The 25,704-nt window shown below is 45.6% G+C and overlaps 1 protein-coding gene across 1 annotated transcript in view; it reads left to right on the forward strand.

Moving 5' to 3' along the window:
* Positions 1-21,135, forward strand: part of pvrl2l (PVR cell adhesion molecule related 2 like) — a 195,546-nt gene extending 174,411 nt beyond the window's left edge. Inside the window, exon 7 of the mRNA XM_030063027.1 lies at positions 19,612-21,135. Within this exon, the coding sequence (XP_029918887.1) occupies positions 19,612-20,279 (668 nt within the window). The 3' untranslated portion in view covers positions 20,280-21,135. The remainder of the gene's footprint in view (positions 1-19,611) is intronic.
* The last annotated feature ends 4,569 nt before the right edge of the window (positions 21,136-25,704 follow it).

A 25,704-nucleotide genomic window follows, 5' to 3' on the forward strand; every position in this document is an offset into this window, starting at 1 on the left:
ACCCGCTCTGTCTAAAGGCTGAATCATCCTCCATTTACAGTTTATCACCTTCAATTGCTCGCAGAGAATTTTTTTTTTTTTTTTTTTGCTGCAAACAGTATTTGAATGCTGGGATGTCCTTGAATGCACCACAGATTCATGCATTAATAGAAGGGCAGCTACACAGCAGTGCGTTTCTTTGGGGTTTTTTTGTTTTTTGTTTTTTTGTTTTTTTGTTTTTTTGGTATGCCAGTAACTTGAGAGGAAAAATATCAAGGGAGTAGAAACCAATCAGAGGAATTTCCTCCATTTTGAGGCGACTTATAATTTAAGGAAACAAATCAAAAACAGAAGCAAATTTTTTTGGGAAATGTCCCGTCCTGTGCGGTAGGTACAGAAACGACACCTCATTAGGATTTGGCCTATAATTAGCTTTAAAACACAAAATGCTGCCATAGAGCATAACAGGTATAAATTTAGAAAAATGTGTGTGTGGCGGTGCGGTGCAGGAACAAATTAGCAGAATTAACACAGGGGATTAGGCCTTTGATTAGCTGGAAATGAGTAAAAATAGGGTTCAGGAGGTGAAAACTGAGGAGTAAGGAGGGTGCTGTCTCTGAGTTCTTTGCACCAAGTCTCATTGCGAGATTATTTCCTGGGAAACGAGCCAAATGTTGGTGTTACATTTTCTGCCGCCGGCGGTTCCTTTCTTGTCCTTCAAGACAGACGCGGCTCCGGCGACGAAGAATTAAAGTGAAATGTGGCGAGACCTTAAGCGGGGAGAAGCAACAGCTCCTCTCTTCAAGGTGTTCCAGGTGGACGTCTCATGGTGGAGGCGCCGGGTCAGCTCATTCAGACACGTGAAGCAGATAAAGAGCAAAGTGGGACAATTTCTTTCCGCCTTGGAGAGTCAGCGAGCCCGGCGCCGCGTTGTGAAATCCTGTTTTTCTCAAGAGTAAAAAAAAAAAAAAAAAAAAAAGTGAAGTGGCGTAATTTCATTTGAGTTGGAAATGTGAACCATCTCGAGGATTTATTTTATTTTGTTTTTCCGTTTGATTTATTTATAGCTTGATTTCAAGATACGGTGTCTCCTCCGCATTTGATGCAAATGCACTTCACCCCACTGACAGGGTTAGGGTTTTTTTATTTTATTTATTTTTTTTTTATACTTTTTAAAAGAAAAGTAGGATTCTAAAGCTGAGCCTAAACGCCTCGTCGAGAGGGGTTCTCTGGGCGGTGCGGTGCTGAATATTGAACGGACCCCTGGGAGACATTTTCAGCAGAGCCCAGCGGAGGATTTTAGGTCCCTGCGTCCCTGCGTCCCGGCCTCACCGACACACACACCGTTCGGCGTCCAAACGCAGCCTTTTCGTTTGATATGTATCCGTCTTGTCGAAACAGGATGCATTATTGATACGTAACCGGCGGAGCGGAGTAGCAGCGGAGCAGCGGGGTGAGCGCCGCGTGCTGTACGCTCTAAATATTTTAAAGCGAGGTGCTTGTTTCTCTGCGTTCCCTCGCCTGAATATTTCAGGTCCGGGGCTCGGCGGGCTGACGCAGGCGGGACGGGGAGGCTCGTGGACGGAGCCGAGCCGAGCCGAGCTGCTGGTTTCAATCAGGAGCGGGGGGGATGGTGCAGATTCAGGCATGAATGCACACACACACACACACACACACACACACACATGCAATTAGACATGAACTGGCTCGTCACATACAGCATCAGCCTCCCCCTGGGCCTCTTCCCAGTTCCTCCAATCTCTCCCTCTCTCTCTCTCTCTCTCTCTCTCTCTCTCTCTCTCTCTCTCTTCCAGTAGCTGTGGTTTTCTCCGTCTGACTTCAGGCACAATCACATGTAACAGTTCTCTTTGCACGCGCACACACACACATGCAAACACTGTTTCCACTGTGTACATCCACCCATGGAGTCATTCTGTGAAACAAACCCACACACACACACACACACACACACACACACACACACACACACACACACACACACACACACCGGGTCAGATGATACAGTTCATGCTATCTGTGGCTTTCGCTTGACGAAGGGAACGGACTGAGATTACCTCTGCACTGCTGCTGCTGCTGCTTTCCATTTCAGATAAAGACCCTCGGCTGTTTCTGTGTAATGCAGTCCACTCCTGAACACCAGCACACACACACACACACACACACACACACACACACACACACACACACATAAATAACCAGTTTATGCCGAGTACTCACTTTTCTTGCTTCTTTTTTAGACTCAGTCCTCCTGGCCTGGCCCAGCCAAAGGCCTCGGGGCCAACTTTCTTTCTCTCTCTATGTGTGTGTGTGTGTGTGTGTGTGAGTGTGTGTGTGTGTGAGTGTGTGTGTTTAATCAAAGGCCAGACAGAGCATCCTCTAATCCTGTGGACCAGTGTGCCGGTTTTCAATTAGCCAGCAGGGCCCGCTCAGGGCCGGCCCGGGTCAGACCGCTATCTCAACCCACAGCTAATCCACTACGGACTGATCAATGGAGAGAGAGGGAGAGAGAGAGAGAGGGAGCGGGCGAGCGAGAGCGGCGCGAGGTCATTCGGTCCGAGAGGAAGAGTGTCGTGAGGTGAGGTGGAGGAAGGACAGGAGAGAGAGAGAGAGAGAGAGGGAAGAGAGAGGGCAGAAGGTCGCAGAAAGAAGAAATGGAAGGCAAGAAGGCGAGAGAAGTGGAAGAAAGAGAGAGAGAGAGAGAGAGAGTCGAGGAGGAAAGCAGCCCTCTCCATGAAATGAATCTCCAATACTTTGACTTGTTGGAAAAACAGCGCGTTTTTAAAAAAATTCAACCAGTAAAAGCTTCCCAGGTTTTTGGAGCAGTCTCACCTCTCCACCCTTCCCTCCACATGACACCGTTTGTCCTTCCATCATCCACGCGGACGCCAAATCAGCAGCGTCCTCCTCAACGGGGCCATGAAGGGACACGGCACATCGGAAAAGATTCAGACGAAAAGATAATCGGAGCTGTCCCGTTCCCAGATGAGATCTGCGGAGGAGGAATCAGATGATCAGAAGCTGCTTCCACCTCACGCCGGCGGGGCTGCTTTGCAAATTAATGACCGCCATTTCTCATCTCCTCTGTTGCTTTCCTGACCCCCACACTGCAAAAAAGTCCAAATCTTACCAAGATTATTTGTCTTATTTCAAGTCAAAATGTCTTATTTCTAATCAAAATATCTCATTACACTTAAAATAAGACATGATCACCTCAGAAATAACTTGTTTTTAGACGATTTTCAACAAGCAAATCTTCACAAGTGAAAATTTGCTTGTTTCATTGGCAAAATTTGTTTCTTGTTTCAAGCTAATTTTCACTTGTTTTAAGTGTAAATTGGCTTGAAACAAGTGAAACTCGTCTAAAAACAAGTTATTTCTGAGGTGATCATGTCTTATTTTAAGTGTAATGAGATATTTTGACTAGAAATACAACATTTTGACTTGAAATAAGACAAATATTCTTGGTAAGATTTGGACTTTCTGCAGTGCAAAGAGGATGCTGCCGCTCGCACTGTGAATCGAGGAAGGATAACCTGCTTTTCCTTTTTTTTTGTGCCATAAATCACTCTCTCTCTTTTTGTGCATTAAAGCAATGCAACAGATTCCAAACCGACATCCAAGGAGCCGGTATGGAGGCCAGCGGTCTTGTCAGCAGTCGTCGTGTTTGTTTACCGTAATTATGCAAATGCTGCGTTCGTTTCAACTCGAGACTTGGAATTCCCGACTCGCGTGTTCCCGGCCTGTGACAGCGGTGCGTTCGTGGTGTCAGCTCGGGGAAAAAACACCAGGACAAACTCTGCATTTTCCTCCTTGTGGGGGGGGATAAAAAACCAAAAGTGTCTGCAGAGTCTATTCAGTTCTCACCATCAACGACAGAAGACGATGCGTTCACTTGAGCTGAAACCGGAGAAAACCAGAGCTTTGAGACGCCGCCCGAATTCCCAACTTTGTCATTCGGAGCTCAGAGTTCATTTTGCACTCGCTTACTGACGAGTTTCGAGCCGAGATGAACGCGGCGTCATGTCTCCGATTGATTTATTGATCTATTGATGCTTTATGAGGCGTTTTTTTTTTTTTTTTTAATCAACAGCTGCATGTTGAAAGCGAAGCGAGGGAGCAGGTTTGTGTCTCGGACAGATCGCATAGCAACACGAGGCACGGGAAAGACAACACATACAGTACAGTGCATCTGCCGCTTTGCTGCCCTTTTGTACTTTTGATCACATTCCTGAGAGAGAGGGGGGGGAGGGAGAGGGAGAGAGAGAGAGAGAGAGAGAGGATAAAGGAAGGAAAAGAGCAGTGGCTTTAGAGAGCCAACTTAATCCTGTCGGCAGTGGGGCGGGCTGCTGTTTTCTCCTCTTCTCTGTATATCTGGGTGCCCTCCGCCCCCCCTTTCTCCCTCCCCCTCTCTTTCTTCCTCTTCTCTATTGAAAGAATAGAACTGATCCATCTGAAATGAGTGAAGGCACGCACACACATCCCTTTTTTATATATATATATATATATCGCTTCCTCTTGCTCACTTTCCCTCCCTTTATCCCTTTACTCTCTCGGGCCCCTTCTCCTCTCTTGCTCGCCCACCCACTCGCTCACCCCCCCTCCCTCCCTCCCTCCCCTTACCCTCTCCTCCACGGTCCAGGTTTCCTTAGAAATGAGTCACCCGACCACAAACTGCCCCAGTTAAGTGGGAGGGGGATGGAGGGAGCGGCGGAGGGAGAGAGAGAGAGAGAGAGATGGAGGAATTGAGGGTGACTTAGAGAGTGGAAGATAGATTGGGCACGGGAAATAGTGAGATGGAGAGAGAGAGAGAGAGAGAGGGGGCGAGAGAGAGGGAGAGCTGGGGAGGGGGTGGTGGCTGTTTTTCACTCAGCTGGTTTTGTTGATCAGTATCAACAGCCAAGGTCTGGATCCAATCAGCTCCCTGCATTCAGCCGAGCAGAATGAGACTAAAAATACATTTGACAGTGCACAATACTGGCACACACACACACACACACACACGCACACACAAACCCATGCACATATACACACAGGCATACAGCACCAGTGCAAATTCAGTGCATAATGCAATCCAGGGTGAGCGTGCTACCCAGGATGTTCGTTTATGAAGCATGAGTGTGCGTTTATATGTACATGTATGTGTGTGTGTGTGCATGTGTGTGTGTGTGTGTGCGTGTGCATAACAGGTAGAATGCGCGTCGAAGTAATGAAGCCGCAGACGTGTAGGTGTGAGACGGCGCGCTAATTACGCCAGCGGTGCCTTCGCCGTCCCATCAATAATGTTCATTAAACCAGTGAACCCGGTCCACTTGACGTCTCTGTGTGCACGCATATATGTGTGTGTGTGTGTGTGTGTGTGTGTGTGCGCGAAGGTGACATGTTCGGGGAGGCAGTGAGTAAGCAGCAGTGGATGATGGATCGCTATAGTTTTGCATTAAATGCTCCTTCATGTGGACACGCTCGGCTGACGGAGGCTGTTCTTTATTGCGTCTCGCGGGTAAAGGCTTCAGGCCCTCGGTAAACAAAATAAAACCCCGCCCCCCGCCCGGCCCGCGCCCCCCGCCCCACGTCCCGCCGCCTGGCATCAGCGAGACACTTTAAAGGCCAAAGATGGGGCAGTCCCTGTGCAGAGGCAGTAAGTGCAGTTTCCAGTTGTGTATTTCGGTCGTTTTATTTTTAATTGCCGCGTCTCCCCACCGTGTGACTCGGGATGTCTTCCTCTCTGAATTCCTCCCAAACACACTCACACGTCTCCCACCAAGTTTGCTGCGAGTGCGTCATCAATTATTCAAGCTCTGCGGTGTTTACCTCCCTCACTTTGGTGCGTTTGGACAGGTAAGAGCCCAGGCGTTTGAACTCCGGTAATAATCACAGCAGTGCTTTGACGTGATTGGTTGTCTTCCAAGTGAACTGCGGTGTGGGGTTTTTTTGTTTTTTTTTTTTTTCTTTGTGAGGACTGAGGGCGTTTTCCCAAAACCAACGGCAGGAAATGACCCCGCAGCGCAAGGGTTTATGGGTAGAAAGAGATGGATGTTGACGTTCGACGGCCAACAGTTACTCATGCTTGGAGAGACGAGTATCGCCAGAATGAGCCGAGGCAGAAACCACAGTCTGGACACACGCTCGTATTTCACCAGCTCGTCATGTGTTTTTAATCAACCCAGAGGAAGCAAACATTCAAGCTACTGTTACCTTCATACTACGCCCTTACGAAACAAAAATATATTGCAATATATTGGAAAATATCATGTGATCTATTGGATAATACATTTCCATATATGGGAACTAGTCTTTAAATTTTCCAGTATATTGAAATATATGCATAGACCACACATGTCTATATATTGATACATATAAAAAATATATTGCAGTATATTGGAAAATATCATGTGATCCATTGGATAATATGGGAACTAGTCTTTATATTTTCTAGTATATTGAAATATATCCATAGACCATACATGTCTATATATTGAGACATATAAAAAATATATATATTGCAATCAAGACCAAAAACGGCAATATATTTTTACATGTAATAGTTTGTCTTTATATGTTCAAATATACTGCAATATATGCATATACCTTCTATAAACAACCATAACATATGCATGGACCATGCATGGCATATATCTCTACATATATTTCCAATACATGCTCCCATATAATTGGAAAGTCATAGATCATGTATGTTTAAATATATGTACCCAGTATTCATCAAATATAAATCTAAATACATTATGGAGGATATTTCTAAATATAAAATGACATACTATGGGATTAAAACACATATATATTCATATGCAATATATTGCAATATCTGAAATGCGCAATTACTTATGTATTATTCCATATATTGAAATACATTTTCAAATATAAAATATATTTCAATATTTTGTAATTCCATATATTAAATGTAATATATTCCAATATATTACCATATATTTCATTTAATATATTGGTAAATATATTTTCTTTCCGTCTCTCTAAGCAGCGAGCCGGCTCTGTGTCCTCGTTTTGCAAGCAACGATCCGGCTTTGAATGTATCAGAGTTCAAAAACGAGTGCGGCACTCGAGCGCCGTCTTCTACTGTAACAATGTCTCAAGGCTAATTGCAGAGATGTGACTTCCAAAGGGGGCTTTGTGAGGCACGGCAGCTCGTACAAGACATGTGACGAACCGGAGGCTCTCGACCCCCTTTAAGGTCACATCACTCTCAGCCAAGACACACGGTTCCAAGGCCCGGCTAATTATCCGCGGCTTGAGGACGTCGCACGGCCTTGTGCAGCCGCTCGAGGAAGAGGAGAAAAAAATATTGAAATGTGCCGGACATGGAAGACATTTCCATTTCACCTCGGGGGTGGCCGCATGTAAAACACGGGCTGAATCTGCAGAAGTCGATTTTTCAGTCCTTTCATGAAGAGGATTTTTATTCTCTCATTGTTTCTTAATGGGCTTCAAACGCCCGGGGATCATCAGGCTCATTCAGCAGATAAGTGCCCGTGTAAACCTTCAGTTCAAGTATGAATAAGAAAGCATCAAAATTTAAGTTTTTTTATTTTAACGACGACAACAACGTAGCCTTGTGTAATTACACCAGGAGGAATAAAATAACTCTGCCGGTTAGAGGAGCGGATTCACGTTCTGGACTCCTTTCAGAGGTGTTGAACGAAGCCAGTGCGAGAACTTGATTTGACCCTGATGGCTTCTCATTTTAAATAAATTCTTGTGAGGCCGCTGCTGTATCAACAGGTGGAAAAGCCTTTTTGAAACGCGGCTCCGGGCAAGAGTGCTCGTCGTCTCCGTTTGCTGCATCGTGATGTTCACCGCGGGCAGATCGTATTGGGCTCTCCACCTATATGACCGGGGTGAGCGGATGTACAAGCGCTCCGAATCAATATCCAGCCGTGTTGCTTCCATTGTTGTGCCTCGCAGTGCGTTTTTATGGCTGTGTTTTTTACAACTGTGCTGTTAATCTGTGCTCAGTAAAACTCTGAGCTCCGGGTTTATTCCCTCTGAGGCCCTACATTCCTGTGGTGTTGTGTCAGAGTGAGGTTTATGTGTGGTTGGGTGTGTGTGTGTGTGTGTGTGTGAGAGAGAGAGTGTCAGAGAGTGTGTGTATGTGTGTGCAAATGAGAGAAAGGGTCCAGCGCTTTGGCGAATACACATACGCTGCCAGAGCCTTGCCAAAAATGAGTGAAGGCGCTTTTGTGTGTGTGTGTGTGTGTGTGTGTGTGTGTGTGCGTGTGTGTGTGTGTGTGTGTGTGCGCACGTGCATTTTTGTGCATCGACACTGCAGCTGAGAGTGGTGATTGAGGTGAATGGAGCCAGGAGTGGGGAAATCGTTTAGGGAGGTTTTTGTGTGTGCGCGTGTGTGTGTGTGTCTTTCTCTGAGTGTGTGTGAGTGTGTGTGCGCGCATGTGTGTCTAAGTGTGTGTGCAGCAGCTGGATGCTGAATGACTGCGGGGCTGGAGAGGAGGGTTGGAAGCCACTTGGGAAACCTCCTGAAGTTCATAACCTCTGCAGGGGGGCTGCAGAATGGGAGAGACTTAATTAGACGGAGTGTGTGTGCAAGCGTGTGTGTGTGTGTGTGTGTGTGTATGAGAGGGAATGTGAAAGTAGGGTACTCCGGCAGTGGATTACATTGAGTTGCATGTGTGTGTGTTTGTGTGGGCATGTACACACAGCTCCCATGTGTGTGTCTTCCTAACTTTTTCTCGGGAAAAAAAAAAAAAAAAAAAAAAAATCCAAAAAGCAAATGCCAGAGAGCTTTCAAGGTGAAAAGGGGTAATGAGCTTGGAAGAGATGAATCTATCCATCCATCCATTCATCTCCACTTCCATCCATCCATCCATCATGCATCTCTCCCTTCGCTCCCTCCCTTTCTTACTGTCTCCCTCCCTCCCGTCTGTCTCTGCTCTTTACTTCTCATCCCATCTGCCTGCTCTGTCAGGAAGCGTCCATTTAGAAAGCCGAGCGTCTCCGAGGAGAAGCAAAGTGACAAGAAAAAAAAAAAAAGAAGAAGAAGAAGAAGAAGAAGACAACACTCACAAAAAGTCATCCTGACTCTTTTCTCTCCCCACCTTTTGTCTCACTCTCTCTCTCTCTCTCTCTCTCTCTCTCTCTCTCTCTCTTGCATTTTTCTTTTCCGGTGTGGCTTACACTTATTTCAGCCTCTCTCCCTCTCCCTCTCCCTCCCTCCCTCCCTCCTTCCTCCTCTCGTTTATTTTCTCGCTGATGAAAAGCGCGAGAAAGAGTCGGAGATGAAAAGCGACGGCCGGAGTCTGTGATGATGAAGAGACAGAATCGAAGATGATTTGGGCAGGAAATCCCCCCACAGCCCCTCCCTCCCTCCCTCCCTCCCTCCCTCCCTCACCGCAGCATCGAGGCGTTGCATGAGGAAATGATTGAGATCGTCATGGAAACGCACAGTGGTCGGAGCGGGGGGGGGGGGAGTTTGTGTATGATTTTTTTTTTTTTTTTATGAAAGTGAGAGAGAAAATCAGGGATAATCGGAGTAATTAAATGGATATTGTGACTGTGTGTGTGCGCGTGCGTGTGTGTGTGTGTGTGTGTGCGCATATGTGAGTGTCATCAGATGTAATTAAGGAGGGTGTGTGTGTGTGAGAGAGAGACAGAGATGGATGCAACCACTGTGGCTCAGTTAGAGATGTGATGCAAACACACACTGAAGCCTTTGAGTGCCCTGTGGTTTGAGGCTTGTGTGTGTTTGTGTTTCTATGCATGTGTGTGTGTGTGTGTGTGTGTGTGTGTATGAGTGCAACTGAAAGAGAAATAAAGAGAAAGTGTCTTCATATAGCTGTGTGTATCTGTGTGGGCGTCTGCAAATACAGTAACACCGTGTGTGTTTACATCTGTACAGTGTGTGTGTGTGTGTGTGTGTGTGTGTGTGTGTGACAGAGATATTCGCTGTGGTTTTGCAGTCACAGAAGCCAGAGCGTGTCATGCTCCTCACATCTCTATCGTATGGTTTTCCTGTGTTATGCTGCATGTATATTTAAAGTGTGTGTGCATGAGAGGTTGTATTTTCATTTTTTTTTTTTTTTTTTAAATTTTTGGCAATTTGATATAAATTACACTGCGATAAAATAATTTCGCCGACTTGTTTTCCAACCAGCCATTTTTGGAGACGTTCATTCATGGTCGATGAGCCACAGGATGCTGATTGGCTGACAGGACCGGTGGCTCCGCCCTCAAGAATGGCTGCCGCTGCCCCCCGCTGTAGGGACAGGCTGATGGAAATGTAGTTTATCCTCTTTTTTTTATTTTCCTGCAGTTATTAAAAAAAAAAAAAAAAAGATATCCAACAGTATTTATTCGCTTCATGGGTGTACAAGTACGCCCCACGCCTACCCCATTCCACCACCCCGTACATACCCACGTAAAAAATAAACAAAAAAAACAGAGAAAAGAAAAGAAACAAAAAAAAACCCAATAAATAAATAGATAAAAATACAAAAAGGAAATGCAACAGTACCATAACAAAAAGCTCATCGAAAACCCATAAATGCAATTACAATACACAGACAGTGACCAATCAGATACGTTCATAAGTCACGTCTTCGGCGACTTCCAAGAGTTATTTTTTTCCAAAGGAAGAAATTGAGCTGTGTCCAAAAACATGCTCAATGTTGGTAAACGTTCACTTTTCCATTAAAAAAAAAAAAAAAAAAAAAAAAAAAAAAAAAAGAATAATACATTTCTTGGCAAAATAGGTTCTGGTAATTAACATTCTGCATTTCTCTCGATCTAAATAACGATGGAAATTTAGGATTGTGAAGCGGGAACCACCGTCTCCGTCTTTTAACAGCATTTAAATCACAGCTCAGGCTGCAGCAACACCCGTGGACCTGGGAGGAACTTTTATTTATTTATTTATTTTCTGTAATAAAGCTCCTTTAAATCCGTAGCAGTGCAGGTCACCACTTCCTGTCTCTGCCATTATGCACTAATGCAAAGGGCACGTGTACATGCGGCTCTGTAATCAGCTGTTTAAATTGCACCGACTGCCTCGGGCTTTTGCTGGGAGTGAAGCCCCGTGGCCGAGCTTCACATTCATGGTATACCACCATCGCTGCTGCCGCTGCTGCTGCTTGTACTTTTCCACACTCGAATTCAGAGAAATGCTTTGTTCTTCTGGAAAACGGCACGGTGGCTGCACTTTATTGTTGGTAAATGAATGCTAAGTGGATTCAGGTGGACGCTACGCGAGTACCTGCGCGCTCACATCCACCGGAAAGGTCTCGTTGTCCTTTATTTTTTTTTATTATTGCAACATGTCCTTTAGTGTGACCCCGCCGTGTCCACTTCCCAAGGGAGAAGAATGTTTCCTAACACGGCCGAATCCGCATCCGAAAGGTAATTCCATAAAAAAAAAATTACCTCGCCGTCCAAATCAGCAGATAAAATAATTTTTCTTCCGTTTCCTGTGTCTGCGAATGGCTTATCTTCAAATCATCTCCCTGCTGTTTATCTGTGATTTCCAGCCTTTGTTGCCTCGGGGCCCCATTAACCCACCCTGATAAAGACGTAGCCTCTGCCTCACCCCTCCCACCCTGGCTCACGGCTGTGATGGCCCCGTGGATTATGAGACACACACACGGCTCCTTGTTTGGAAAGTCATCATTCATCCTGATTTTTTTTTTTTTTTTTTTTTTTCTGAAGTTTATTTTGGATGCATGTTCATCTGTGGAAATATACTAAAGCCTTCTATGTAAACACACAGCTGTTAGATAGTGGTAACTACTTTCCAGGTTTACTCAAAGAGCAGGTGGCTAACAGGTTGGAGTTTATATGAACATTTTTTTTTTTTTTTTTTTTTTTTTTTGGAGACACATTCTTTCCAATTAAAGCCAATTAGCAAACTGCAAAACTGGTAAATACAGACCGCTTGCGAGAATATAAATGAAACATAAATGGCAATGACTTCTTTTTTCATGCATTAATGATGTTTATGTTTATGATCTTGGAGGATGAGGGCCAGCTCGTCTCACTGGGTATCACCAAAGCCGCTCTGTAAGGGAAACCATGTATTTTGTTTTAAAAGCCGTAACGCCCGAAGCCATGCCTCCTCCTTCTTTTCGGTCTCCCTGACAAGGAGATCAAACGCTGCTCAGTTTGAATGGAAGTCGATGGAGGAGACGCCTCACACCCTCAACAGTGTGTTACTGTCACGGAGGGGGGCTCCTTAAATAGGAAACAGTCTCCCATTGTGCTTATCTGCAACATGTTTGTCATCACGTAATTAACTGTTGAATGAGCTGCGGTGCATGTGTAGCAAAAAAAAAAAACAAACAAAAAAACCCTCCGATGATGAGATGAGTGACAGTGGTGAGGTTTTGCAGCAGTTGGAATGAGTTGACAGCGCTGCATTTGATCAGGTTGTCAAGCTCTGATGACAGCTGTTGATAACCTGAGAGCCGTGCATGTCGTCTCAGACGTTAGTAGACGTTAATTTGTCCATTACTGATGAAAGCGAGTGGCCTGCCGATGTGTCCCACTGTCTCTGGTTTAGTTTTACCACTTCATTCAGCACTTATTGATTTAGCACTCATATGGTTTGGCTTTATTGGTTCATTTTACAGTAAGAGTACAACAATTAACATTAGTTAATGCCATAATAAACATGAAGTAACAGGTAATAAACATGAAGTAACAGTTAACTAACCGTTAACTAATGTGTCTAAGGATTATGTACTAATGCTGTTCATGCTGAGGTATTAATTTATATGTTATTTAAGGGTTATTGTAGATATTATTAACATTAGTAAATGCCATAATAATCCTTAACTAACAGTTAATTAACCATTACGGCATTAACTAATGTTAACTATGTTAATTGTTGTACTCTTATTGTAAAGTGTTACTGTTTTATTTGGTTTTAAATGCTTGTTTGGTTGATTTCGGTTTATAAGGTTGGCTGGTTTTCAACAATATGATGCATGTGGTTATTTTAAGCCCATATTTATTTCTGTGTAGGAATGTCAGGGTGACTGATATGTGCAATGTGTCTGTCTACCTGCCAACACTGAGCCCGAGGCAAATTTCTCCAATTAAGGGGACAAAAAAAAAAAATGTATGAAATGACATGAAATAGTTGCAAGAATGATTGGCTTCATAAGATTTAGCCTCCTCCCTCCTTACGCCTCGCCTCGCTGGGGTTCATGCTGATGCTACCTAGCCTTAGAAACTGTGCTTCTTTGGCTCTGCCCATTGATGTTTAATTCAACCAGTGAGATTATATATATATATCTTTTTTTTTTTTTTGCTTCCAGAACAGCTCTTCCTCCAAGAAATGCCCGTCTAAGTAAAACTCTGCAGGTTGCTCTGCTCGTACGTCGGTGTCCTTGCTCATTGGCACTCTTGCATTATTTTACACTATCGATACCGAGCCTGCAAGCCTTCTTCATCCCTGACAGGCCTGTGAGTCGTCTTCTTAATATTGCAAGCTCGCTGCGTTAAAATTGATACCGCCTTATGCAGCGTATGCTCGCCTTTCCCGGAGCCACCGAGCTCTCGGCAGATATTTTTAGCGATATGCACAGAAATGTCCGGGCTGCACCGCGCGCGTTTGCCTTTCTCTCACTCTTTCTGATTCCTGGCAACTTTTCCTGTCGTCTCAGAAGCTCACCCATGGGGATCCGGGACCCCGGGGTGCAATTGCTGTTGTATGGCACATAATAGGCCAGTTTCACAGACACGGATTATGTCTAGTCCTTTGAAAGTAGTTCCACCCACATCCTGTCTCAGGTGCCGGGCTGAGTGGGATCCAGCGCGCACACAAAAAGAATTGATGGCACATTTTATTTAACACAGAAAAAGCCTGAGAGTCTGCCCCGGGTCTTTGTCAGACACACGTGTTTTGTCCTTTTTGTATTTTCTCCAATAAAAATACGTTTTTTTTTTCCCAGCATTGCAGAGCATAGTTTCACGGGCACATTTTCCTCACAGTGTGACTCGTCCTTGACCAAAAGCTGGCTTTAATGAAAATTTGTAGCGAAGAGCTTTTGTAGTCACTACCTCTGGCTTTAGCGGCGTCTGTTCGCCCGGCTCGCTGTTTTCCAGGCCTAATTGAGGTCTGGAAACGAGGCGAGGAGAGAGGAAGGAGAGCGGCGGCACAGGAGCTCAACAGTAGATTATTTAGATCCCACTGTTTTCACACTCCCCATCTATCACCCCTCTCTCTCTCTCTCTCCCTGGCTCACACACACGAACACACACACTTTGTCGGTCTGCCTCGCTTCACCATGCTAACTTTCCTTTTCTACCTTGCCTCCCTACATCCCAAATCTCCTCATTTAGATTAGCACCACCGCTGTGAATGTGCCTGAGTAGAGGATAGTTTCCTCCCCATCTCCAGTGCTCCTCTCTCTCTCTCTCTCTCTCTCTCTCTCTCCTCCCTAATCTCCTCCATGTACATGACACTAATACAGAGACTGATATAAGCTCCCCTGCCTCTCTCTATGACATTTATCACCGTGCTTCTTAATGCAGGCAGGCTGCTGCTGTTGATGAGGACCAGGGATGACAAGCCTGGCCTATTTTCCTGCTAACGATAGTCACTCTGCTTTTTCTTTTTCCTTTTTTTTTTTTTTCTCGAGAAGATGTTTTGGAGAGCATCTTCGCGGAGCGGTGTTTACTAAAGTGTTTCGGAGGGCTTTTGACGAGGACTCGACACTGACATTGATCGTGCGTCTGGCTCATTGTTGGCGGGGCCGTTCCTTTATCCGTTTAGCTGTTTGGATCATAATAAAGGACGTCAGCGCAACGTCCACCAAAACCCTCAAAGACGTTATTTGGACCGTCACTGGTTTTTTGTGAGTTTCTGCTCTCCATGGATGCCTACACTGACATTTTACCATTCACCAAATGTCATGTGGTGGCCACTTAATCCAAAACAGCCCAACAGAATGATTCTGACTTGGCGTCCATCGTGGGTTTTTAACTCCACACCCCGGCATGCCGCTGTCATACTTGACCCACTGAGCTGCACTGAAAATCAAACCCCTAACATTGGCACCATTGGTTGCCATGATGATTTCCATCGTTGGTATTAGATTATTGTAATATGCAATTGAGTATTAGGCAATCAGAATAGCACTTTATATTTCTTGGGCAATTTGCAATACAATAATGCACTTTACACTTTAGCACTTTGCACTTTAACCAGCCCCTCGACATATAATTTTAGTGTTTAATTTAGTGTTTAAGCTGTGGTGAAATGCGCATGGTCCCCTGAGCCTTGGCCTGTATGTTTTATGATCAACTATGTTGTTTGTTTTGTTTTGTTTTGTTTTGTTTTGTTTTGTTGTTATTGTGAATGAACGTTGTACAACACCAACCTGCCAATGGGACTAGAGATGGAAATTAGCCACACGGCTACAATCTCGCGTGTTTACATTTATATGTGCATTAGCATGTACTGTCCCATTTCTTTCTTTTAAAAATAAATAAATCTACAAATCTACAAATTTCCCTCCTATTAGGCCAAATTGCCAAATGCATCAGAAGAAATGGGCATTTTACACTCTTGGTTGCAGCATCTGAAACAAACCAATCAGAATATGGTAATTTCTTTTGTTTGTGGTTTGTTTGTGGCCAGCCGAGCCGGGCTGCATTTCCCAAAAGTGCTGTTGTCTAATTAGAGTTGCGCCGCGAGACCCACCACGAGCAAAAACGTTTCCCAAATCTGTCCGAATGAACACGTGCAACCAAAAACCCTGCAGCTTTCCAGCGCCGATTCAAGCCGGGCCCATGACAGGGGCGCTGGCACCGTCACACAGCCAGGTCGTGATTACAGGAGGTTTGGATTTCTCACTTACAACTAGACAACATTGCTAAGGCAGCTTTGTGTTTACAGGTGTCTCATTTTTAAAAGCAAATGCCCTTTTAATGAGCTTACTCCGGTTTGTGTGTGCATGCCGGCTACCCAACATCATCCTCTTCTGTTTTAGCTCCGAAATAAATAGTTGAGTTATGAAAGTTATGAAATTAAAGAACCGCTCCGCGACAAATTAAACTGATTTGCACCGTTGTGCCCGCAGTCACACCATCGTGTCCCAGTTCACTTGGTTTGACAGTGACTGGGTGAAGTAGCTGTGATGTCATGATGCCTCATATCTCAGGGAGTATTAAATGGCCTGCAGCTCAGAGAAATTATGAAAATGAGGGAAAGATAATCGAATGACCTAAAGCCTTATGATACTCTTAGGGAAATAAGCTATTGAGCCTTTACTCTCAGTTTTATCAATTATCACGGCCGGATTAGCGTGACCTCGAGGAGTTTGATTCCAAAACGAGATATTGACATCATTTCGTTTAATCCATATTTGCTTTATGAGAAAGTATACTGCGCAATATAACAAGGGAGGCTGCAGAAAGAGGGCATGATGCGAGAAATCTATATCATATCTGTCTGTCTGTCTGTCTGCCTGTCTGTTCATGACACCAAGGAAACACGCTTTGCTTGTGGAAGTTTGTCTTTGGAGAATTTTTTAGCGCTCCGTTCACTAAACAGTGTCATTAACAACATTGTTGGAGCTGCACTTGTGGGAGCCGCAATGGCTGCTAATTTGCAACAGTTTGGGGAAGCATTTGTGACTCAATTAGTACTTCTTTATTTTTTTGGAGGCGCATCTCTGAGCAGTGGTTCTTGCTAGTTGCAGGATGTGGCTCCCAAAACGGGCCCCGGGGACTTTCGGCGCCCTGAGTGCTGACTGGAAGGCAGCTGGCTTTTCTGAAGGATTCCAGCGACGAGTTCGCCCCGCGCCTCCCTACGCCCGTCACACGCCATGCAGCATTGTGCACATAAACGAACTCTTGTGCAAATTCCCTCTGTGCAATAATCCATATTCAATACCATACTTAGGTGCAATAACCTATAGTGCAATAACTCCTGTCCATGTTTGCACTTGTACATATATTTTTTCTTTCTTTTTATTCTATATATATTTATATTTATATTCCTTTCTTTATTTTTCTTGACTATTTGCTCTTTTTACTTTACACTTGGAGTGGGACTTGTTATTGTAACAAAAAGTAATTTCCCCCTGGGGATCAATAAAGTATTCTGATTCTGATTCTGATTTGAATGGAAGCTGGAGTTTTTTTTTGTTTTGTTTTGTTTTGTTTTGGGTTTTTTTTTTCACACATCCAGTTTAGTTTTGAAACCAGTACAAATGATTTACATGGCGTCGGCCAACTCATTCACCAGGACGCCCACCAAAACTTCGTGTTAAACAACAGCCGGTTTTGGATGATGCGATGCACTCGATGTAATTCATTGACTAACATAAAGACGAGGAGGCGGTTTTGTCCCGCCAGCCATTACTCAGGAGACAAAACAGCCTCACTGCCAAAACGGCCTGTACTTCTTTAGGCTGGGCACAGTCACTTCTCCTTCAGTTTTAATGCTCTAAGTTATGGACTTTGCATTGGACAAAAAAAAAAAAAAAAAACAGACTGCTCTTGCATCCCTGATTTACTGAAAAATGAACATGCCAGCTCTAATGGGCCTTTGTAGGGGCATTGTTCATTATGCCTTATACAGAATAATGCATTTTTAAGCACTTGATTAATAAAAGGAAGACAGTCACCAAAGACCTTCCACGCAAGTCCATTATTCAGTTGTCGTTCTTATTCAGGCATTTGATAAATGGCGCTAATGTTTTAAATATAAATGGCACAATAAATATAAATAACATTTTGGCCGGCGCGCCGCGTTTCGATGCCAGTCTGTAAGTTTGAAGAGAGAGGAAACTAGGACAGAGAAAGTTGGATTCATCATCCTTAATGCCTTCTGTCACTTCAATTGGATATCACCACACAGCGTCCCCTAATTTAGACATCATATCCTGTCCCAGGAGCCCCGCCTCGCCCCCCCATCCCGTCTGTCTAACCCTGGCATAACCTTCCCGCGTCCCCAGCTGAGACCAGAGCCAGAGAGCGAGCGAAATCAAACGAAGAGCTCCCTCGGCTTTGATGTCCCGATGCTTTTCTCCTCTCCTCTCGCCGCCTTGCATAAACAATGTGTGTGCATCACAACCTCTCACACCAGGCCCCCCCCCCCCACTGTTTTGCTTAACACATCTCGTACTCGCTCATGTCATACAGATCATTATTTGAAGTCCGCTGTGACTTTTTAGCAAAAAAAAAAAAAAAAATGTCATTTCCTCTCTGGTCCTGCCCTGGCTTGTAACCCGGCACAGTGCTCATTTCAGCTCAGCTCAGATTGTTTGATTGGCATTCACTGCTGTGTTTGCCAGGACTGCTGGCAAAACCTCGCTGCTATTTGCATAAAACAGGACGGGGGGGTTCACATTTCCCCGTTGTTTCTCCCTGCCATTTTGCATTCCTCTGCTCGTGCCGCACCCCGGAGGAAAATCAGTATGCCGTCCACAGGAAGAGCAACATTAGCCGGGCCCTGTGCAGCTCTGTTGCACCGTCTCGATCCCTCTGCTCGCCCGCTTTGACTCTTTCTTTTCCACTCTTTTTAGCCCAGCGTGAGGCCGCGCGAGTACAAATCCCGCACTCTCTGAGCCCGGACCTGGTTCTGTCTCATGTCCCCGCCGTGAATCCTCTTAAAAATGTCCCGGCGTGAGTCCCCGCGCCGCGGTGTGAACCCTCTCCCTTTGTGTGCTCCTGATCAGGGAGATTTGGACTCGGTCCCAGGTTGACAGCGGGCGATCGCTCTGCCCCGCGGTTTGACTAGCTGACCGATAAGAGAGGCACGGGGAGGGAGCGGCGGAGGCAGAGGATGGGAGGATGAGACAGGAATAAGGGGGATAAGGAGCGGGTAATTAGGAGGATAAAGAGAGTGGAGGTTGGGGGGGCGGCAGGTGAAAAATGGGAGGGCTTTTTGTGGAAGAACGGCACTTTCCATGCGTGTCTTTGTGCTCATTTCCTTCACCACTTCTCCTCCCTGTCCGATTAACCCCTCTGCCTGTCTGTCCATCTGCCTGTCTGTCTCTGTGGCCGCCTGTCTGTCTCTGCCGGGCCTCCGACCCGCGGCAGAGACAACACGGGGGCACAAAAACACTTTCTTGCTGCTGCTGCTGCTGCTGCTGCTGCTGTTAACCCATCTCTCACTTTTGTTTCAAATCTGTGACTTGAAACAAGAGTGGAGAGGCAAACCTGGCTCACACCAACCTGAGGTGCTGTATGACACACAGACAGGAGCGTGGCCGTAGTGCAGGCTGGGAAGGGGGCGAGACGGCCGAGCTCAAGTGCCAGCAGCTGGACATACATGTGTGTAAAAAAAAAAAAAAAGAAAAAAAAGAGGCTGCACAATGCACTGCACCGAGCCCTTTGGAGAGAATGAATGAGTCGTATTCAGCCTGATCCCAGCAATGACTGACTGCACCCTTACCACGGGGGAATTACACTGAGGAGAACATTACTACACACTTTTAAGAGGATTGTAGCACACGTAGAAGAAGAACACTGTGCCACTGCAGTACATTTACAAGAAGAACTAAACCACCAAAAAAAAAACAAAAGAAAAAAAAAAACATCAATTCCTTCCCCTCTGCTGTCCCCCATCCATTTCCCCCCCTTTTTCGTCCTCCTCCCCCCCCTCCATCCCCTCTGCAGAGGCCTTGGTGGATCCGTCCAGCGCCGGCGTCGTGGCGGGCGCCGTCATCGGCTCCCTCCTGGCTCTGCTGTTGGTCGCCGGCCTCGTCGCCGTGCTCGTCGCCCGCAGCCGCCGGCAGCAGCGGCGTGGCTACCCGGGCAACGGCGACTCCATGACGACGGGGAGCGGCGGCAGCACCGACGGCGGCGGCGGCGGCGGCGGCGGCGGCGGCGGCGGCGGCGGCGGCTACGGGAACAAAGCCCGCCTGCTCTTCGGCGGCGGCGGCGGCAACAAGAACGGCACCAGCGGCAACAACAACGGGCCCATGTACACGTACCGGGAGGGCTGCGACGCCACGGGGACGCTCACGGAGAAGGCCAACGACTACCACCACCACCACCACCTCCACCACCCCTCGGGCGGGAACACGCCCACCGCCCACGACATCCTCCTCCGGGGCGAGCTGGACGAGGCGGAGCGGCGGAAGTTCGAGCTGGACGACAGCATGGAGGAAGAGGAGCGGTACGACCGGTTCGGAGGGGTCGGGGGAGGCGGCGGCATGATGGCGCCGGCCTATCACGTCCGCCGCGGCCACGGCGACGAGGAGGACATGGACGTGTACCTCGACGATGACATGGAGTCCCAGAGAGACGGCTCGGTCATCTCCCGGACTGCCATCTACGTCTGAGTGGAGAGAGACAGAGAGAAAGAGAGGGAGAGAGAGGGAGGGAGAGGGAGGAGGTGAGAGGAGGAGGAGGTGCAAGAGCAGAGAGAGAGAGAGAGAGAGAGAGAGGAGTCCGAATCCTCCTCCTTCTCCTCCCGCTCCCCTAAAACATCACCATCGCCGACATCCGCTCAACACCTACCTGCTTAACGCGCACCCTGCCTGAGGAGACGCCGTCGCTCAGCTCCTCTCTCCTCCACGCCGACGGTGGGATTTCGCAAAAACGAGGATTTAAAAGAGAAAGAGAAGCGATGGAAACTGGCTGCTGGGAAAACGAGTCGTCGCATCGAAGTCGACGGCGGGAAAGCGGGGGGGATCGTGGCGACGCTCCGTGGCTGAGTGTGACTGTGTTGGACTGAATCACGGGGACAAGCTCATACTCTGCATATCAGCCAGACTAAACAAAAACACAACAACAACAAAACAACAACATTGTAAAAAGCAAAAAGAAAATCCAACGGCCACTCAGCCGCCGCTTACTGCTACGTCCTTGTTCCTAAAGCTTTGCAAGTGTGTGATCATGTGATTATGTGCATTTTCTACCTGACGAGAAAACGTAATCCGCAAAGAGCCGCAAGCAACTTCTGTTCTGATTTATGTACAGATACCACTATTAAAAAAACAAACAAACAAACAAACAAACAAACGCCTTCCTGTGTCCAAAAGCAGACAATAACCAGGACCTTCAACGTGTTCGACTCGAAAAAATCGTCAAATCGGCTTCAGTGGGAGCGCGGAAGCCGGCTCCTTCGCCACGTCTTGAGACTTCACGTGACTTCACGCTGGAAACTTGAAAAAAAAAAAAAAAAAAAAAAAAAAAGGCCGAACTCGTCGCAGCGGTGACAGCGATGGAGTTCCCCCCTCCGTGTGTGTGTGTGTGTGTGTGTGTGTGTGTGCGCTGCGAAAAGTCCAAATCTTACCAAGATTATTTGTCTTATTTAAAGGAAAAATGTCTTATTTCTACCAGAAATAACAAGAAAATTTTCACTTGTTCACTTGTGTCACAAGTAGGGATGGGCGATATGTTATCGTTTGCTATATATCGTCAAAAAAATTCCCCACGGTAAGAATATGTCATCTCGCGATAATAACGATAAACTCCTGTTGATGACGTAATTACGTGCGCAACGCACTCGCCGCTGGCAGCCGGCAGCTCACACGTGTAGCACAATAACAAGCATGGAGGAAGGCGGGGCTGATAGCGAAGAGCTCGTTGCTAAACGAGGCTCCAGCTCGATTATCTGGAACTGGTTTGGCTACAGTAAGTCTGACGTGGAGCAAACATCTGTCATATGCAAAGTTTGCAAAAAAGCAGTGATTACAAAGGATGCAGTACAGGTGTACTACTTAAACTTAATTGGTATAGTTTAGTAGCGTATTTGACTACAGTAAGTATTATTTTTGAGCAGTATTTGTGGGGTTCTCAAGACTGAATGCGGTGATAGATTTGTAGTCAAAAAGATGGAGTTGAATTGTTTTATATTTTTTATCGTCACTTCTATCGTTATCGCAATAAATGCCAGAAATTATCGTGATAAAATTTTTAGTCCATATCGCCCCTCACTAGTCACAAGTAAAAATTTGCTTGTTCCATTGGCAAAATTTGTTTCTTGTTTCAAGCAAATTTTCACTTGAAACAAGCAGGGTTGCCAAGTCCGCGTTTTTTCCGCCAAATTGGGCTACTTTTTAAGTGTTGCCACGGGTAACAAATTTTGTCCGCGGGTCGGGCTTGGGCAGTCATGAATAAAGATTCATATTTTGAATGACCAATGTTTATGCACAAATCCTGTCAAACTGACTCCGGGCCAGATCAGCATATAAACTATCCACATATGTCACATGCTCCACAGACAAATAATATGCCAATGCTGTGTGAGGCCACTCAGCACATGACCAATCACATCATCAGCACCACTCAGCTGAAGTAAGGTATCCCATATTATATTCTAAGTTCTGATATACTGTAAATTAAATTAAATAGGTGAAAGAACTGTTTCGGGAAATTGCCTTTAATGTTTATGGTGTTATTTTATAGATATTATAGTGCATTTTGCAATTATAGCAATGCTGTTGGACTTTAAAAGCAACATTTAGGGATTTTTATGGGCATATTTTGAGTTTTGGTATTGGGCTGATTTTTGGTTTTATACCAGGTTGGGCGGGTTTTGAGTTGCTGTTTGGCTGCTTTTGTCTCACACACCTGGCAACCCTGGAAACAAGTGAAAATTGTCTAAAGACAGGTTACTTCTGAGGTGATCATGTCTTATTTTAAGTGTAATGAGATATTTTGACTAGAAATAAGACATTTTTGACTTGAAATAAGACAAATAATCTTGGTAAGATTTGGACTTTTTGCAGTGTGTGTGTGTGTGTGTGTGTGTGTGTGTGTGTGTGTGTGTGACGCTGAGGCGAGGGCGGCTGAACTGCGAAGCCGCACAGACTCGACAGTGTGTGCTAATGTGTGTCTGGCTGTGGCGTTAATGGCGTGCATCATGTGTACACGGGGCGGCCGTCCCCCTATAGCACAGCACCGCACTTCTTCTTGTTCTTGTCGTTGCTGTAGATGTTCTCGTTGTTGTTGTTACTGTTGTGTAACGGTGTTGATCTCATGAAGAAGAAAAAAAAAAAAAAAAAAGCACTGTGGGAGCCTTGGGGGGTTTCACAGTTTCACATCGGGTCGGTAATGACTCATATAATGGTTTAAAAAAAAAAAAAAAAAAAAAGCTGTGCTCGTCTTTGTTTCTTCCCCTTTTCCCTCTCATCCTCTCCTCTCTCTCTCTCTCGCTCTGTTTCTTCTCCGCGTCTCATTTCTTTCTATTCCAACGCGCATTCTGCACCATTTGTATGTTTTTTTTTTGTTTGTTTTTTTTTTTTTTTTCCCCGCCGCTCTGTCCCACACGCATTACATCTCTTTCTCATTCCCTTCTTTCTTTTATTTACATAATGGGCGGCTTAGATGAGCGCCGCAATGGCTGCGTGCAGGGGGAAGGGGGATAACTCGTGTTTATGTTCCTATCTGGGTCGCATTCGACGAGGCAAAATATTCACCAGCTTTGTTGGGAGGCTGCTGTGTTTCATGTATTCATTTTCCATTTCCTGCAGAATGTTCTTAGGCTATGTAGCGGATTATTCTGTGCTCTGCGTTCTGATTGGACAGAAAGACGCGGCCCAAAACACATTTAAAAAAAAAAAAAAAAAAGATGTGAAAGCAGCCTAAATGAAATCCCAAAGCATTGTCCCTCATACACTGTTAAAAAAAACAAAACAAAAAAACAGGTGATTTCATCTGGTATGGAGGGTCTTAAGACGCCACTTTTCCCTGAGTAAGTGAAAACATCTGCCGGCGGGGCGACACCGTCTCACTCCCCGTCTCTCCTCCACGCCGTTTGACTCGTTTCAAGCGTTTCACTCGCGACGAGGCGGATCTCTCCCTGAGCGTCGAGATAATGTCACTCGAATCAGGAGCGATTCATCAGACGAGCACGGCTGCACGGGAAACAAGGGAAATTATCTCCTCCCGCTGGCAGATGTTGTGCTTTAAGAGAAATAAGATTAGGAGCCTCTGCACTTGATCAGATGACTTGTTAGGACGGCTGCTCGCCGCCGTGTGACACATGTGACCACGCGTGTGTGACCAGAGCCTCAGCGCCTCCAGAACCGACCAGAGGAAAACACATTTGCCTTATTAAGTCCCAGGTTTATCCTGCTTTTTTTTTTTTTTTTTAATTGTACCAAATGGATGATTTTTAATGAACTATTACATTGTATCACTTGTTTTTTTTGTGTGGGAGTGTGTGAGGTGACATGGTGAAGCTCTTGGTTGCCGCTGCAAAAAAAAAATGTCCACTATGACTAAGCATATCATCTATTATTGAGAATTCATACTGTAATTTTCTCTAAATGAGTGAAAGCAGCCAGTGGGATGAGATAATCCCACTTGTTTCCAGAATCTTCTTTCATCAAGTGTAATTTCCTCGATCCTAACGGGCTCATCTGCCTTATTCTGCCTTGTTTCAACATGTTTATACTTAAACTACACCTGGGATTATCTCATCCCACTGGCAGAGGGTTTTTTTTTTTTTTTTTTTGTGCATTTGTTTTAACAAAAAAAAACTACATTTGAACACCAAATACGAGGTTTCCAAGCCGGAGATATTTTGCTGTGCTTGCAGAGCCCGGCAGAAGATAAAGAGGGCGAGGCGGCGCGGCGCTGCACGCCTCAGCGGCCAAACAAACACTCACTGTGTCACGTCACACACTCCAACGCCATTCACGTTGTACACATCGCTCTCAGTTGTGTCGTGTGTGTGTGTGTATGTGTGCGTGAGTGTGTGTGTGTGTGTAAGTGTTCAGCTGTGGAGGCTGGAGTCATTCCTTGGAGTCCAGAGTGTTGTGAATAACAATAATTAAACAATGTGGCATGAACGGTTAATGATTTTATTTATTGTAAGTGGGGACGCGGTGGCTCAGAGTCTGGAAAGGTCGACTGAGGTGACACTCATGAAAAAAGGAGCCGATAAGGGAATCTCAGAGGCGTTGAGATTATTATTGCAGAAGTAATATGAAATGCTAGAAAGGTCACTCCATCAACAGCCAGGAAGTCATAAGCGGAGACGCAGATCTGACTGGGAGACTGAATATTCACCGCCACTGACTTTCTCAGTCTCTCCCTGACATCATTTTGCTCCTGTATGTTTGGCAGAAGCTCTCCTCGCTGCTTGTGTCGCGCTCTTGAGAGAAACTTCACTATCCCGCTTACATTCGGCCTCTGCCCTTCATTCAAACGCCGGCCCGTCAAGTTGACGCGAGCGCGAACGCGAGGGCGAGGACGCCGAGTCAAGGCTCCAAAACTGAAAAGGGCTTTCTGTGTTTGAGCAAAAAAAAAAAAAAATGTTTGGGCTTCGGCTAAATGAGGAGTGAAGTTCATTTTAATCACGGCTGGAAAGCAGCGCCGGCTCGCACAAAAAAAAAAGGGAACACAACTAATTTGTTTCATTATTTGAAGTACAACCAGGTCGCACTCATTTCATAGCGTAAACTCGTTCAGACTCATTTCTAACAAAGATATTAACTGTGCCGTTTGTTGGTCTTGAGGAATTGTTCACTTAAGTGTTTGTGTTTGCCTCCGTCGTCTGGAATACTTTTCACTTGTTAACCAGTTGAATTTCTCTGTCGTTAAGATAAACAGAGCAGTGTGTTGTGATATGGATTCAAGGACTTACCGCACGGCCTTATTTTCTCGCAGAAAGCGGAGGGACAAGCCGAGATACCTCACACACTGCAAAAAGTCCAAATCTTACCAAGATTATTTGTCTTATTTCAAGTAAAAAATGTCTTATTACTAGTCAAAATATCTCATTACACTTAAAATAAGACATGATCACCTCAG

Source organism: Myripristis murdjan, chromosome 11 (assembly GCF_902150065.1).
Source record: "Myripristis murdjan chromosome 11, fMyrMur1.1, whole genome shotgun sequence".
Lineage (NCBI taxonomy): Eukaryota > Metazoa > Chordata > Actinopteri > Holocentriformes > Holocentridae > Myripristis > Myripristis murdjan.